This window comes from Cannabis sativa, chromosome 1 (genome assembly GCF_029168945.1).
Source record: "Cannabis sativa cultivar Pink pepper isolate KNU-18-1 chromosome 1, ASM2916894v1, whole genome shotgun sequence".
NCBI classification, from domain to species: Eukaryota; Viridiplantae; Streptophyta; class Magnoliopsida; order Rosales; family Cannabaceae; genus Cannabis; species Cannabis sativa.
In genome coordinates this window covers 22,788,470-22,802,824 of record NC_083601.1, presented here as the reverse complement: position 1 = coordinate 22,802,824, position 14,355 = coordinate 22,788,470, and the positions used below count along the sequence as shown (strand labels likewise).

Below are 14,355 nucleotides of genomic sequence, written 5' to 3'. Positions count from 1 at the left end.
CATTTTCTTCCATATAAAGCCTCATAAGGGGCCATCCTGATTGTTGCCTGATAGCTGTTGTTGTACGAGAACTCGATCAGGGGAAGGTACTTTACCCATGATCCTTCAAAGTCAAGCACACATGCCCGTAGCATGTCTTCTAAGATCTGAATAGTCCTCTCGGATTGTCCATCCGTCTGAGGATGAAATGCTGTGCTAAACTTTAACTGAGTTCCCATAGCTCGATGTAGACTCTCCCAAAATCTTGATGTGAATTTCGGATCTCTATCCGAAACAATGGACTTTGGGACACCATGAAGACGAACAATTTCTCTAACATATAACTCAGCATACTGATCAATGGAGAAGTTCGTTCGAACAGGCAAAAAGTGCGCTGACTTTGTAAACCTGTCCACTATGACCCATACAGAGTCGAACTGTCCCGTGGTTCTCGGCAAGCCTACCACAAAGTCCATAGCAATGTCTTCCCATTTCCACTCTGGGATATTCAATGGCTGCAGCAACCCTGCAGGCCTCTGATGTTCAGCCTTCACTTGCTGACAGGTAAGACACTTAGCAACAAACTCAGCGATGTCATTCTTCATGCTTGGCCACCAAAACATGGCCTTGAGGTCTTGATACATCTTCGTTGACCCCGGATGAACTGAGTAAGGAGTCGTATGAGACTCAGTCATAATCTCTCTTTTAATACCGTCATCCATAGGCACACAAACACGATTCATAAATCGTAACATTCCTGTTTCATCCACTGTAAAGTCACTAGTCTTCCCAGCCAAAACCCTATCTCGGGATTTCATTAACTCTGGATCTTGCAATTGTGCTTCTTTGATTCGCTCTAAAAGAGTAGATTGCAGGGTAATATTAGCCAACTGCCCTACAACCAACTCGATTTTAGCTCGGGTCATCTCATTTGCTAACTGCTGCGAGATTTGATTCACAGTATTTATCTGACTCTGCCCCTTTCTACTCAAGGCATCGGCAACCACGTTGGCCTTACCAGGGTGATAAAGGATCTCACAATCATAATCCTTCACCAGTTCTAGCCAGCGTCTTTGTCTCATATTCAGGTCTCTCTGGGTAAAGAAGTATTTCAGACTTTTATGATCAGTGTATATCTCACATTTCTCGCCATATAAGTAATGCCGCCAAATCTTTAGCGCAAATACTACTGCCGCGAGTTCTAAGTCGTGAGTAGGGTACCTCTGCTCGTACTCCTTTAACTGCCGAGAAGCATAAGCTATTACCTAGTTAGGGCTTTGCTAATCCATTTCCTTAATTCTACAATAATACTCAATTAACTAGTTAGGGCTTTGCTAATCCATTTCCTTAATTCCAGGGTATTACAGCCAATGTCAACAGGGGGTATCTGCTGGGATCAATGAACGCCCTTTATTAGATGAAGGGTGTAGGACGCCTTTCTCCTTCCCAACGAAGGCTAGAAGCGATAGTGTAAGGGTTCCCAAAGCAAGCCCTAAATCATTCCGAAGAGAATATGGTGACTGGATGTTTCTCCAGGGCTACCGACCAACAAGGGTCACCTCAACTGCTAAGCTTACCTCCTACACGGGCCCTGTAACTCGATCGAGAGCTCGTGCCATGCAGGAATCAGTGAATCCCTCTTTTCAAAAAGTTCAGGAAGAAGGGTGTACATCTGAACACTCTTTAGAAGACACTCCCCTTATTGAACACAGTGAAGGGGTGTCTGCTGATCTCATTACTCAGTTCGAAGCACTAACCATTGGCAATGATAAAAATATGTCGGTGTTAGTAACTGGGACAATCAGTAATGAAGAGAAGATTCATGAACTGCAAAGGTTATTGGCTGAGAGGGACGAAGAAGTAGCCCGACTCTCAACAGAATTATCTCATCAAGTTAATATGAGACAAAAAGAGAGTGAGATTGGGCAACAATCCTCGTCCTCAGTGCCACCTGTAGGCAACACACAACCGCCACCACAAGGTGTGCAACCACCACTAGCTGGTGTCCAACCTCAGCAGGACTTAAAGGCTCTTATCATGGAGGGTATTCGGGAATATCAGGCTGCAACAATGCCTATTCTTAGATATCATAAGCCATATCCGGCTTACTATGATCAAATTCCATTTCCACCAAACTACATTAGACAAAAGTTTGAAAAGTTTGATAGAATTAATGGTTCTCCTCATGAGCATTTGGCCTATTTCACCTCTGCATGTGGTGAATCTGCCCAATCAGATGCACTATTGATCCGGCAATTTGTGCAATCTCTAAAAGAAATCAGATGCCCAATCAGATGCACTATTAAAAATAAAATAGCTTATGAGAAATTCATGGGTCAAATAAGGTTCTAAATTTTCTTTAATTACCGTATTTCTAATCCTATTTGATTATTTCTAACACTATTTGATATATATTGAATTATTTTTTTATTGATGGGATTAATCTATGTATGAACAAAATTAATCTTATAATCTTAACTTTTTAATTCAATTAAGAATTATTTGTCACGTAATTATTAAATCTTTTCCCTTTAATTTTCCTTTTGTTGATGATGCTAATTTATTCATATTTTTGTGTAGGTTCGGCCTCAATGGGAAAATAAAACGGAGCACCTAACAACGTATCTTTACAGAGCAAGAACTATGAGATCACCCCCTTTCATTCTGGGGTGACGGAGGGATCGTACCATTCGGGCCTTTATTATCATGCTTTTCTCGAAGCTCTGGAGAAAGTTGCAATCAATAGGAAATTTGTTCTATTTCTTATATAAACTGAAATTTTGCTACTTTTTTTTTTTTTTAATTTACAACTTTATTGTTTATATCTTATTAGGGACATTCATGGAAATTTGGGTTTCTTTGAAATATACAATTAATGAGCATTACTTTTTGATCATAGTGTGTTTTCCATGGCTGAAAACCTCAATAATCTCTATCATTTGATATCAAATAAAATAAAATTATCATGATGTATACATTATGTTATTTAATGAGTAATTAGTGTATTAAAATTGTCAAGCTGATATTTAGAAATATTTATAATTGAATTGTTTCTTTGTCAAAATTAATATTAAGTATATTTATATATTTATAGGTTTATCTATTTTCTCTTAGATCAATCATGCTCATATAGCAAAAAATCATACTCATATAGACATGTTATTTTCATTTTGTAATTTAGATCTTCTTAGTCATTATTTAGTTCACTTAAACCTTTTTCCGATTATGGTAACTGAAGTTTTGTTTCTTTTAGATACTCTATTACAAAGATCTGTATTACATGTATTATTTATTTTTGACTATGAGGAGGTGGATTTCTTTATTAAGAAACATATAGCGTGACAAATTATTGTTCATATATTGAATAATTATTTTTAATTAATATGATTCATATATACATCTGTGTATATTGAATTCTTTATTCAAATAATTATTTTTTATTTTTACGTGATTATTTATTGTTCATATATCTAGAACCCTATTTGATTAAAGTTAAGATTATAAGATTAATTAATTTATGATTTCTTCCTATACACGTGATGAGTCCATATTTATCTTATAAATATGATTAATTTATTTATTAATATTCTTAAATTGATTCTTTAAATTATTGATTAGTGTGATTTTAATTTGTTAGGTTATTTTAAATACTATTCATCCATTTAGAGTCTTTTGGATGGATTTTAACATATTTTGGTGGAAAATAATGGAAGTCGGCGAGCTCGATTGTACAAGGTGGAACTTAATTACAAATTCGGACGAACGTAAAGGCAGAATTGGACTTGGAGCTCAACATGAAAGTTTTAGATCTCGTTCTTAGCTTTCCAGAACATCTTGAATCGTCCAATTCTGAGTAATATTGAGAGAGTTATGACTAAAATACTATCAGTCGTCGCAGCAGGAAATTTTTAAAAAAAGATAGCGAAAATAAAGATAAATTTTCAAGAAGAGTTGCGATTTTTATCTTTTGTTTAAAAGATGAGTTATCTTTATCTTTTAGTGAGATATTTCCTAATACTATTATAAATAGAATCCTAATTCTAAGAGGATTTATCTATCCACTGTAAATAGAATCCTAATTCTAATAGGATTCAACTAACTTTCTCATTACTATAAATAAGACCTCTTAGACTACAAATGGAGGGGAATCCAAAAGCTACAAATTAAATATTATCATTTTTATTAATGTCTAGTTCTGAGTAGTTTTCTTTTAGTTAAGGGTTATTTCAAAACCCAAAACATGAATTCTTAATTTTATTATTGAATGTTAATTTTTAGTTTCCATTATATCAAATTGCTTCCATTCTTCTATGTTCAATGTTATGGTTATTATTTTAATCTTGTTTAGACGGCCGCTAAATTAGGTTTTACTTTAATCTACCGTCATCTTAGGATTACTATTCACCTAATAGTCAAGGATTCTAAGTGTTTGTGACAAATTACAATTTGTGATGAAGAATAGAACCTAGGTTAAATGGATTATATGCTTCATTGATTTGTTGCTTAGATTAGTCTATCTCCATAAATTTCAATGCTTTATCTAAGTTAAATAAATTGCATGCTTCATGGATTTACTGCTTTAGGTAAAAGAATTAATTATTGAGCGCTTCGCCTCGATTACATACAATAGGGAGATTGGGATAATTGACTGCTTCAGCGTTATCTGCGGGATTAATAGTTTGATTGGAAACTGAAATTACATTCGTTAATAGGAATTAGGAATGATTGTTGAGGGTGGCGATTAACCTTTAACTAGTTTCTCATATCGTATTCTTTACTTTAAATTTGTTCTTTTCTTTAATTTTTATTTTTATTCTAATATTCAAAACCCCTCTTTTTCCTAATTTTTACTAATTTGTGGATAATTAAATAAACATAGTCCTCGTGGGATCGACCCTTACTTACGATTATACTAAAATAATTGGAAGTATTGGAATAAAAAAAAATAGTAAATTTGTTGTGGCTTACGACACGTATCAAATTTTTGGCGCCGTTGTTGGGGACTATTATTTTATTTTATTATTCATATTTAGTTTTTAGTATTTTTAATTTTTATTTTTTTAAAAAAAAAAGAAAATTAGAAGAATAAATTGTTATATTTTTTTTTTTTTAAAAAAAAAATCAAAATAAAAGATAGATATTTTAAGAAAAATTTATTAGAATTTTTTTTTTCTATTTTTTTTTTTAATTTTTTTTACTAACTTGTGCTTCTAGTTGTGGTTTTAATTTTCAGATCTTCCTTTAGAAACATGGCGATGTACAATGAACAATACTATGATCCTTATTATACCTCGCCACAAGAGTATCAATATAATCCCTACTATGACACTTACACATACAATCAACAATCAGGAGATTATTCTAGCACTTCTTACAATGGAATTAATCAATATGTTCAACCAACTTCTTACTATCCTCCTGTACTATCACCAGATCTAGAACGTGCTCTTATTGATATGAGCAACTCTTTGAAGGCCGCTACTTTGGTGATTAAACAAAATATGATACAGTGTCAGCAAAACTTTCAGAAAAATATGCAGGTCTTTCAACAATCTCTACAAAAGTTAGAGAATCTTGCGGAGTCAAGGGAAACATCTACAAGTGAATATGAAATTCAATGTTCAAACATTATGCCTTCACAAGTAGAGAGTGATCCAATAGAGAATGTCAGTGGCATCACTGTCCAAAGTGGTACACAACTTGAATCGCCACACCAAGACATTAATGATTTGATTCCAAGTCATGAAGTCAGAAATTCATCCCTTGAAGAGTCATCTCCACCAAAGGTTGAATCTCCTATTTTAGTTGGTCCACCATCACCGAAAAAGTCATACAAACTAATTGTACCAACTTATGTCCCTCCTCCACCTTTTCCAAGTAGATTGAAAAAATCAAAGAAAGAGGAGCCCATTAAGGAGATCCTTGAGACTCTTCCTAATATTGAGGTAAAAATTCCATGTCTTGAGGAAATCAAAGAAGAGACTCATTGTGCTAACATTCTTAAGGAGTTGTGTCCAAATGAGAAAAAGTTGAATGGAGGTGAGAAAGTAAGTGTGGGGGAGAATGAGAATGTTGCTGTTCATCAAAGAAAGTTGTTGCCTGAGACAAGTACAATTCCATGCACAATTAGTAAAACCAGGTTTGATCATTGCATGATAGATTTAGGAGAAATTATTAATAATAAGTCTTATTTTAATTTTGCTTATTTAAATCTTGGTCCATCAAGAAAAACTCAGGTTTTTATTCAATCGACTGATCAAACTAATGCTTATCCTTTAGGGATAGTTAAAGATATTTTTGTGCAGGCTTATGGACTTGTCATTCCAGGTGATTCCTACATAACTGAGATGGAAGATGAGGGTGATCCCAATCCTACATCAACTCTACTTGGGAGACCCTTCTTACTCACTGCGAGTGAGAAGTTGGATACAAAAGCATGGATACTTAGAATGGAATTTGATGGTGAAACACTCAAATTCAATGTGTTAGATTCCATTCATAAATACATAAAGAATAACTCTTTGTTAGAAGATCCGATGTGAAGACCACATGAGCACAACATGCAGTCGAGCTAACGACGTCAAACAAAGCAACCTTACGGGAGTTTTTCTTACCCTTTTTCTTTTTATTTTGCATTGATTTTATTTGATTGAGCCTTGAGAACAATGCTTATATTAAGTGTGGGGGGAGATTAACTGTCGTGTCTATCCAATTTTTTTTTAGTTGTTTAGTTGTTTATTTGCTTATTTTTATCGTTTTTTTTAGTTTATATTAATTTTTCTTGCTTTAATTTTAGTAAGTGTGGATTGAATGAAATTCTGTTGACAATGATTGCTCGTGTTTGATATGTGTTTTTACTTTTGAAAAACCGTGTTTTTGCAAATGTCAGTTGTATATAAGAAAATATAAAAACTGTAAGTGTTTGCAGCAGCAGAAAGTAATTCTGCTACAGCAAAACTGAACAGGCAGAATATAAAATATTTGCAGAAAAATAAATAACTTGACACAAGAGATTTATACGTGGTATCAGTGTTCTCCCGAACACTCCTAGTCCACGGGGCCACGCCCAGAGAATGAAATCAATTAATAAAGTATCAAAATTACAAAGACAATTGACTTAAACAAGTTTAGACTCCCTCTAAAGAATTACCGCAATCCTTTGTAATCCACTTTAAAAATCTGACTTCTTGAAACACCTTCAAGCTCGAACTCCCTTCGTCTTTGAAGTGTGAGTGCTTACTTCCTCCCGAAGTAAGGGTTCAACAAGTCTTCTCCCGAAGACCAAGTGCTTACTTCCTCCCGAAGTAAGGCTTTATCAAGTCTTCTCCCGAAGACCAATCTCTTGTTCAGTCAAGTAGTTCTTCACAACCTCTAGGATAGAGTAAGAACAGAAATAGAACAACTAGAACCTAGATGAACAACTAGGCTCTCACAAAACAAAGAAACACTCTCTTCTCTCAAAAGATAAATGCAAAAAATGAATAATGGAAGAGGTAATTCGAATGGTTGCTCTCTAGGCTCTATTTATAGAACATAGAAACTAAAGAGGCAACCACAAGTTCGAATTAGCAGCTGTACAAAAACTTTCCAAACGAAACACGATCTGCTACATCAGATTCGGATGCTGACGCAGCAGATCTGACTAGAAACGGGAAACTTACTAAAATCGGGTCCGATCTTCTATCAATGCTTGATTCCTGCCAAAAACAGATTAGATATTCTGATTGTATTAAGATACAATCGAAATTAATAAGGAAAAGTCAATAATCAAAGTTTCCCTAAAAAAGACAACTTTCCAAAAGAGATTTCCTTCTCTTTTGAGAAGTTTTTCAACAAAGGAAAGTTCAGCTGAAAGTGCAACTTTCCAAACAAGGAAAATGACAACTAAAAACCGAATTTAAAAGGTAAGAAATCGAATATGAATGCATAGCAATCTTACCATAAATGGAAAAATTATTTTGTCAACTAACTTGCCAAAAAAAAAGACTTTACAATCTCCCCCTTTGGCACTTTAGATGAACAAAATAATTTTTAACAAAAAGTACCTGCAAGGCAAAGTTAGCAAGAGCAAAAGATACTACTCCCCCTGAGTAACACAATCGAATATCACAAAGAAACCAAAAACAAACTAACTTTAAAAGATATGTTCACAAGTACTAACCAACCACAACTCCCCCTGGAAAAGGGTCTAGAATTGATAAAAACAAATTGAATGCTCAATAAAATGCACATTAATTAAAAAATATTTTGACTACTAAATTGCCAAAAAAAAGACCTAACAACTTTGATGTCTTATGCATGGTTTTTTGAAAAATAATTTTGTTGATGATGAAATTCTAGTTATAATTCTAGGAAAATGATAGATTCTCATGATTTGTGTGCTTAACTCATGATTAATTACTACTCAAACTTGATTTTTTTTAAAACTTTTGCACATCAATTGAATTATCCTATTTGCTAATGTTTGGAAAGATGAATGCATGTTTAATTTTTAATTTAAAGTCTCAACTACTCTAGAACTTATTTGATAATCATTTGAGGCGAAATTGATAAATTACACATAATTTTGAGATATGATATAGGCAAATTTTTTTGGATCGGTTGAGCTTTTCAAGCCTACCCTATTTGTTAAATCTCTAGTTTTACCCAATTTGAGCCTAAATGTTGACATCTTTGTTTTTTTTTTAACCCTATACAATAACCTTTAAGCCTAAAGAAAATCCTTATTCATCTTTTTTCACACTAGAGTATATTGATGTTTTATGTAAAGGTGTGAGAGTTTTGTTGATGAGAAAATATTCATGGTTATGTATATGTGATGATGAAAAAAAAATTATTATTCCCTTAGAATTAATGTTTGCAAGTTGTAAGTATTTCAAAAAAAAAAATCAATAAATAAAAAAAATGAATACTTGCAACAATTTAAGTGTGGGGGAATAGTAAGTTTTATGGAAAAAAAAAGACACAAGATTGAATTGTTGAGGAGAGTGATTGGGGAATACAAATAGGAATTATTTGAGAGAATGTTGTATATGTATGCTATGGTATGATTTGAGCCCAAATTAACCTTTTTTATCTACCTTTCACCTTAGCCTTACATTATAACCCCTGAAGTCCTATTGATCTTTAAATTATGTGTGATTACATTAGTGGAGAATGGTTTGATAATTAAGCTTATGGAGTGGATTTTCGTCGAAATACACATTTATTTTGAAAAAAAAAAATTGATTGTTGACATGCATGAATTGATTTGAATGTTAGTAGTATGATGATTTGATTGCACGCACACACACACACACAAAAAAAATTGAGTTTGAAAAGTAATTTATCTTGAGTTGAAATTCTAATGATTGAAGAGTTTGGATTTTCTTGGCATTATAACTGGATGTACAATTTTTGAAACTAAAATTATTTTTCATAAAGACCGAATTGTTTAAGTATCATTCATTAACTTACTCGAGGACGAGCAAGAGTCAAGTGTGGGGGAATTTGATGAGTCCATATTTATCTTATAAATATGATTAATTTATTTATTAATATTCTTAAATTGATTCTCTAAATTATTGATTAGTGTGATTTTAATTTGTTAGGTTATTTTAAATACTATTCATCCATTGAGAGTCTTTTGGATGGATTTTAACATATTTTGGTGGAAAATAATGGAAGTCGGCGAGCTCGATTGTACAAGGCGGAACTTAATTACAAATTCGGACGAACGTAAAGGCAGAATTGGACTTGGAGCTCAACATGAAAGTTTTAGATCTCGTTCTTAGCTTTCCAGAACATCTTGAATCGTCCAATTCCGAGTAATATTGAGAGAGTTATGGCCAAAATACTATCAGTCGTCGCAGCAGGAAATTTCTAAAAAAAGATAGCGAAAATAAAGATAAATTTTCAAGAAGAGTTGCGATTTTTATCTTTTGTTTAAAAGATGAGTTTTCTTTATCTTTTAGTGAGATATTTCCTAATACTATTATAGGAAGAGGTTTCAATGGTTACATTTTTATTGTAACCATCATGGTTACATTTTCTTAAGTTATTGGATTACTATTAAATGGTTGTGATTAATTAAGAAAATAAATAAAAATAAATAATAAATAACTTGTAACCTGAAAGTAACCTAATAATTTATTTCTTTATAAAACTGTAATTAAGATTAATTATATTATAAAATTAAATTAATTATAATTATTAGTTAATTTTTTGCAATTTATTACTATATAAGGATCTTTTAGCAATTTATTTTTTTGCACTTAAATTATTTAAAATTTAATAGCAAAACTTTTTATAGTTTAAAATTATACACATATAATTTCATAATTTAAATTTTATTATACTTGTAATCTTAATTTTAAATTATTACACTTAATTATTCAATTTTTTTATTTAAATATTTAAAAAGTAAAAAGTGTAATAAGTTGAAAGATTTTTTAGAAAAAAATAGCTACACTTGTTATCGATTGACTAACTTGAGGTCTCATACTGAGTTCATCTAATTATAACAAAATAATTAAATATCATCTAAAAATAATTAATTATTTAAAAATTTATTATAAGAAGAGAATTTTAATTTGTGTAAAAAGAAGTTTAATTTTTGTAAAAAAATAAATTTTATTGTAAATATTATAATTAAATGGCTTAATTATTAAAATAATTAGAGTAAGGATTTAAATATAAATATCAATTACTAAAAGAGGTCTTGTTAAATATTTAATTAATTATTTTAGGAAAATAGTTAATTATAATTAATTAATTCTAAAAAAGGAATGTCTACCTATTAGTAACCTGCTATTACAGGTAAAAAAAAATGTAACCATATGGTTACAATAAAAATGTAACCATTGAATAGTCACCCTACTATTATAAATAGAATCCTAATTCTAAGAGGATTTATTTATCCACTGTAAATAGAATCCTAATTCTAATAGGATTCAACTAACTTTCTCATTACTATAAATAAGACCTCTTAGACTACAAATGGAGGGGAATCCAAAAGCTACAAATTAAATATTATCATTTTTATTAATGTCTAGTCCTGAGTAGTTTTCTTTTAGTTAAGGGTTATTTCAAAACCCAAAACATGAATTCTTAATTTTATTATTGAATGTTAATTTTTAGTTTCCATTATATCAAATTGCTTCCATTCTTCTATGTTCAATGTTATGGTTATTATTTTAATCTTGTTTAGACGGCCGCTAAATTAGGTTTTACTTTAATCTACCGTCATCTTAGGATTACTATTCACCTAATAGTCTAGAATTCTAAGTGTTTGTGACAAATTACAATTTGTGATGAAGAATAGAACCTAGGTTAAATGAATTATATGCTTCATTGATTTGTTGCCTAAATTAGTCTATCTCCATAAATCTCAATGCTTTATCTAAGTTAAATAAATTGCATGCTTCATGGATTTACTGCTTTAGGTAAAAGAGTTAATTATTGAGCGCTTCGCCTCGATTACATACAATAGGGAGATTGGGATAATTCACTGCTTCAGCGTTATCTGCAAACTGAAAATTACATTCGTTAATAGGAATTAGGAATGATTGTTGAGGGTGGCGATTAACCTTTAACTAGTTTCTCATATCGTATTCTTTACTTTAAATTTGTTCTTTTCTTTAATTTTTATTTTTATTGTAATATTCAAAACCCCTCTTTTTCCTAATTCTTACTAATTTGTGGATAATTAAATAAACATAGTCCTCGTGAGATCGACCCTTACTTACGATTATACTAAAATAATTGGAAGTATTGGAATAAAAAAAATAGTAAATTTGTTGTGGCTTACGACACGCATCAACACATATTAATAATCTCACCTAATAATTAATAATATTTTTTTTAATTTTTAATTGTATCACTTTCAAATAACATAAAAAAAACTAGCATAAAATTTAGTATATGTACTTCGCACGTCACTTTTTGCTAGTCTTATTTATAACTCGTGTTGTATCAAATCTAACATGATGTGGAGTTCCAAATAAGTTATTTATTTTATTTTTTAATGAGTAATTTGCGACAAAACCCTCCCAACTATCAATTTACTTGCAAAAAACTATCCAACCTTATATTTTGGTGGGAAAACCCTCCAAAGTACTATTCCGCTTACATTTTTAAGGTGTCGTCTGTCCAGCCTCGTTAAGTCTTAATTTTGCCCACGTGGCAATGACAGGTCACTAAAAAATTATCCTATGTGGTCATATTTTACAAAATAAAATAAAAACTTTAAGAGTAATTTGCGGCAAAACCCCCCTAACTATCAATTTACTTGCAAAAAACTATCCAAAAAACTTTAAGGTTTGATGGTTTTTTGTAAGTAAATTGATAGTTGGAGGAGTTTTGCCGCAAATTACTCTTAAATTTTTTATTTTTATTTTGTAAAATATTGCCACGTAGGATAATTTTTTAGTGACCTGTCATAGTCACGTGGGCAAAATTAGGACTTAATGAGGCTGGATAGACGACACCTTAAAAATGTAAACAGAACAATACTTTGGAGGGTTTTCCCACTAAAATATGAGGTTGGATGGTTTTTTGCAAGTAAATTGATAGTTGAGGGGGTTTTGCCGCAAATTACTCTTTTTCAATTGCGTATTAATTATTTAAAAAAAATAAATAAAATTTTCATTAATTAATAAGTAAATAAAAAATTAGATTTACAAGAAGGATAAAAGCTCTAATAATATTTTAAACATAATGACTCATAAACTGTCGACTATGAAGCATCAAAATAATGCAAAGAATACTAAATTTTTATTCTAAATGAAAATGTGACAAATTATTTCTATGTAAATATTTAATTAGAAAGAACAAATATAATTAGCTGGCAATTTGTTTTACCTAAGTAGTTAACTGCAACAAAATTTACTAAAGTATTTTTTGTCACTAATTTGTTTCCGTAGTTTTTTGAAACAAAGATTGCAACTTTATTAATGCAAATCAGCTAATAAAATAGCTTCCAAGCTAATAGGGACAGACCCCCTACAGGAAAGACGGTCAGGACATGAACCAGAAGAACGAGCTAACCAATTAGTTGCTTGGTTCCCAGACCGTTTAACAAACTGAACTGAAATATCAAACATCAAAAGAGACTGTATAAGGCTAATACAATCTGAAACAATTAAACCAAGAGGAGAAAGAATTTTCCTATTATTATTAATAGCATTCACCAACACTAGACAATCAGTCTCCAAACAGACTCCAGCAGGAATCCATCCTTCAAACGAACCACCATCTCTCCAAGTTTGCTTAAGCCAACTTAAAGCTTCCTTCATTGACATCGCTTCAGCCACCACAGGGTCAACATCACCAATCCTCTTCTCGGCAGCAGCAGTAAGGAGCACACCAGCCGAGTCACGAGCAATCCACCCCAAACCATGACTTCTTTCTCTTGAAAAAAATAGCTGCATCGCAATTAACCTTCAACTTACCCAAAGATGGTTTACTCCAGAGCTCAGAACCAGCCGAGGCATGGCTAGTAGATGTCGAAGCATCTCCATTTTTCAACTGAGCAATTTTCCAAAGTTCAAGGTACGTAACTGCAGCAGATACTACTCTTTCAATAGAAGCAAGCTTTTTGTTCCAAAGCAAGTCATTTCTAGCTCCCCAAACACCCCATAAGATCATAGACAGTTTCTCAATACCATCTCCTGGGTGAGCATTGCAGAAGCTCTCAAACCAGTAACCAAATTCAGCATCTCCAATCATGACAGTAAAACCCAACCCCCTTTCCAAACAAGCCATAGTAAAAGGACAAGTAACCATAAGATGAAAAGTAGTCTCGACATCACCACTGCAAAGAGGACAAATACTAGTCACATTAACTTGCTTGATTTGAAGTGAAACAAGAGTGGGAAGGCAATTAGAGAGGGCCCTCCAAAGAAAATTCATAACTTTTGGAGAAAGTTTTAAATACCAAAACTTTTTCCAAAAACCAGAATTATCTTGTGAATTCCATCTCCCGTTAAGCACTTGCAACGCACTGTAGGCACTTTTAACTGAATAGCTTCCATAATTTGTTTCCGTAGTTAGTTAACTATAACAAATAAAAAACGAGTGCGAGAGAGTAATTTGAGAAAGGGCATTTGAGAAAGGGCGAACTATCTTAATTATACTTAACAACTCGATTTCTAATAACCACACCACACAAATGTGATGCTAATTATATAAATACACCTTTATCCATTCTCAAATATTGCTTGGGAAATTTGAATTTCTATGCATGCATTAGGGGATAATTTTTTCCCTAAACTAACACTTTTCAACATTGAAAATATATGACCACTTTTCAAAACCCGAAAATACCCCTCTCAAAATTTCAAACCATTTCTCTCTCCTTCCCTCAAACTCTCTTGCCTCTTCCCCTTCGCCCGAACC

The 14,355-nt window shown here is 32.1% G+C and overlaps 1 protein-coding gene across 1 annotated transcript; it reads left to right on the top strand.

Moving 5' to 3' along the window:
- The first annotated feature begins 5,228 nt into the window (after positions 1-5,228).
- On the top strand, positions 5,229-6,521 carry LOC133031990 (uncharacterized). The gene has a single exon (XM_061105809.1). The coding sequence runs from the start codon at positions 5,229-5,231 to the stop codon at positions 6,519-6,521; it is 1,293 nt and encodes a 430-aa protein (XP_060961792.1).
- The last annotated feature ends 7,834 nt before the right edge of the window (positions 6,522-14,355 follow it).

Bases quoted from the DNA above. Each gene is read 5' to 3' on its own strand.
- LOC133031990 (XM_061105809.1), top strand. From the start codon at position 5,229: ATGGCGATGTACAATGAACAATACTATGATCCTTATTATACCTCGCCA.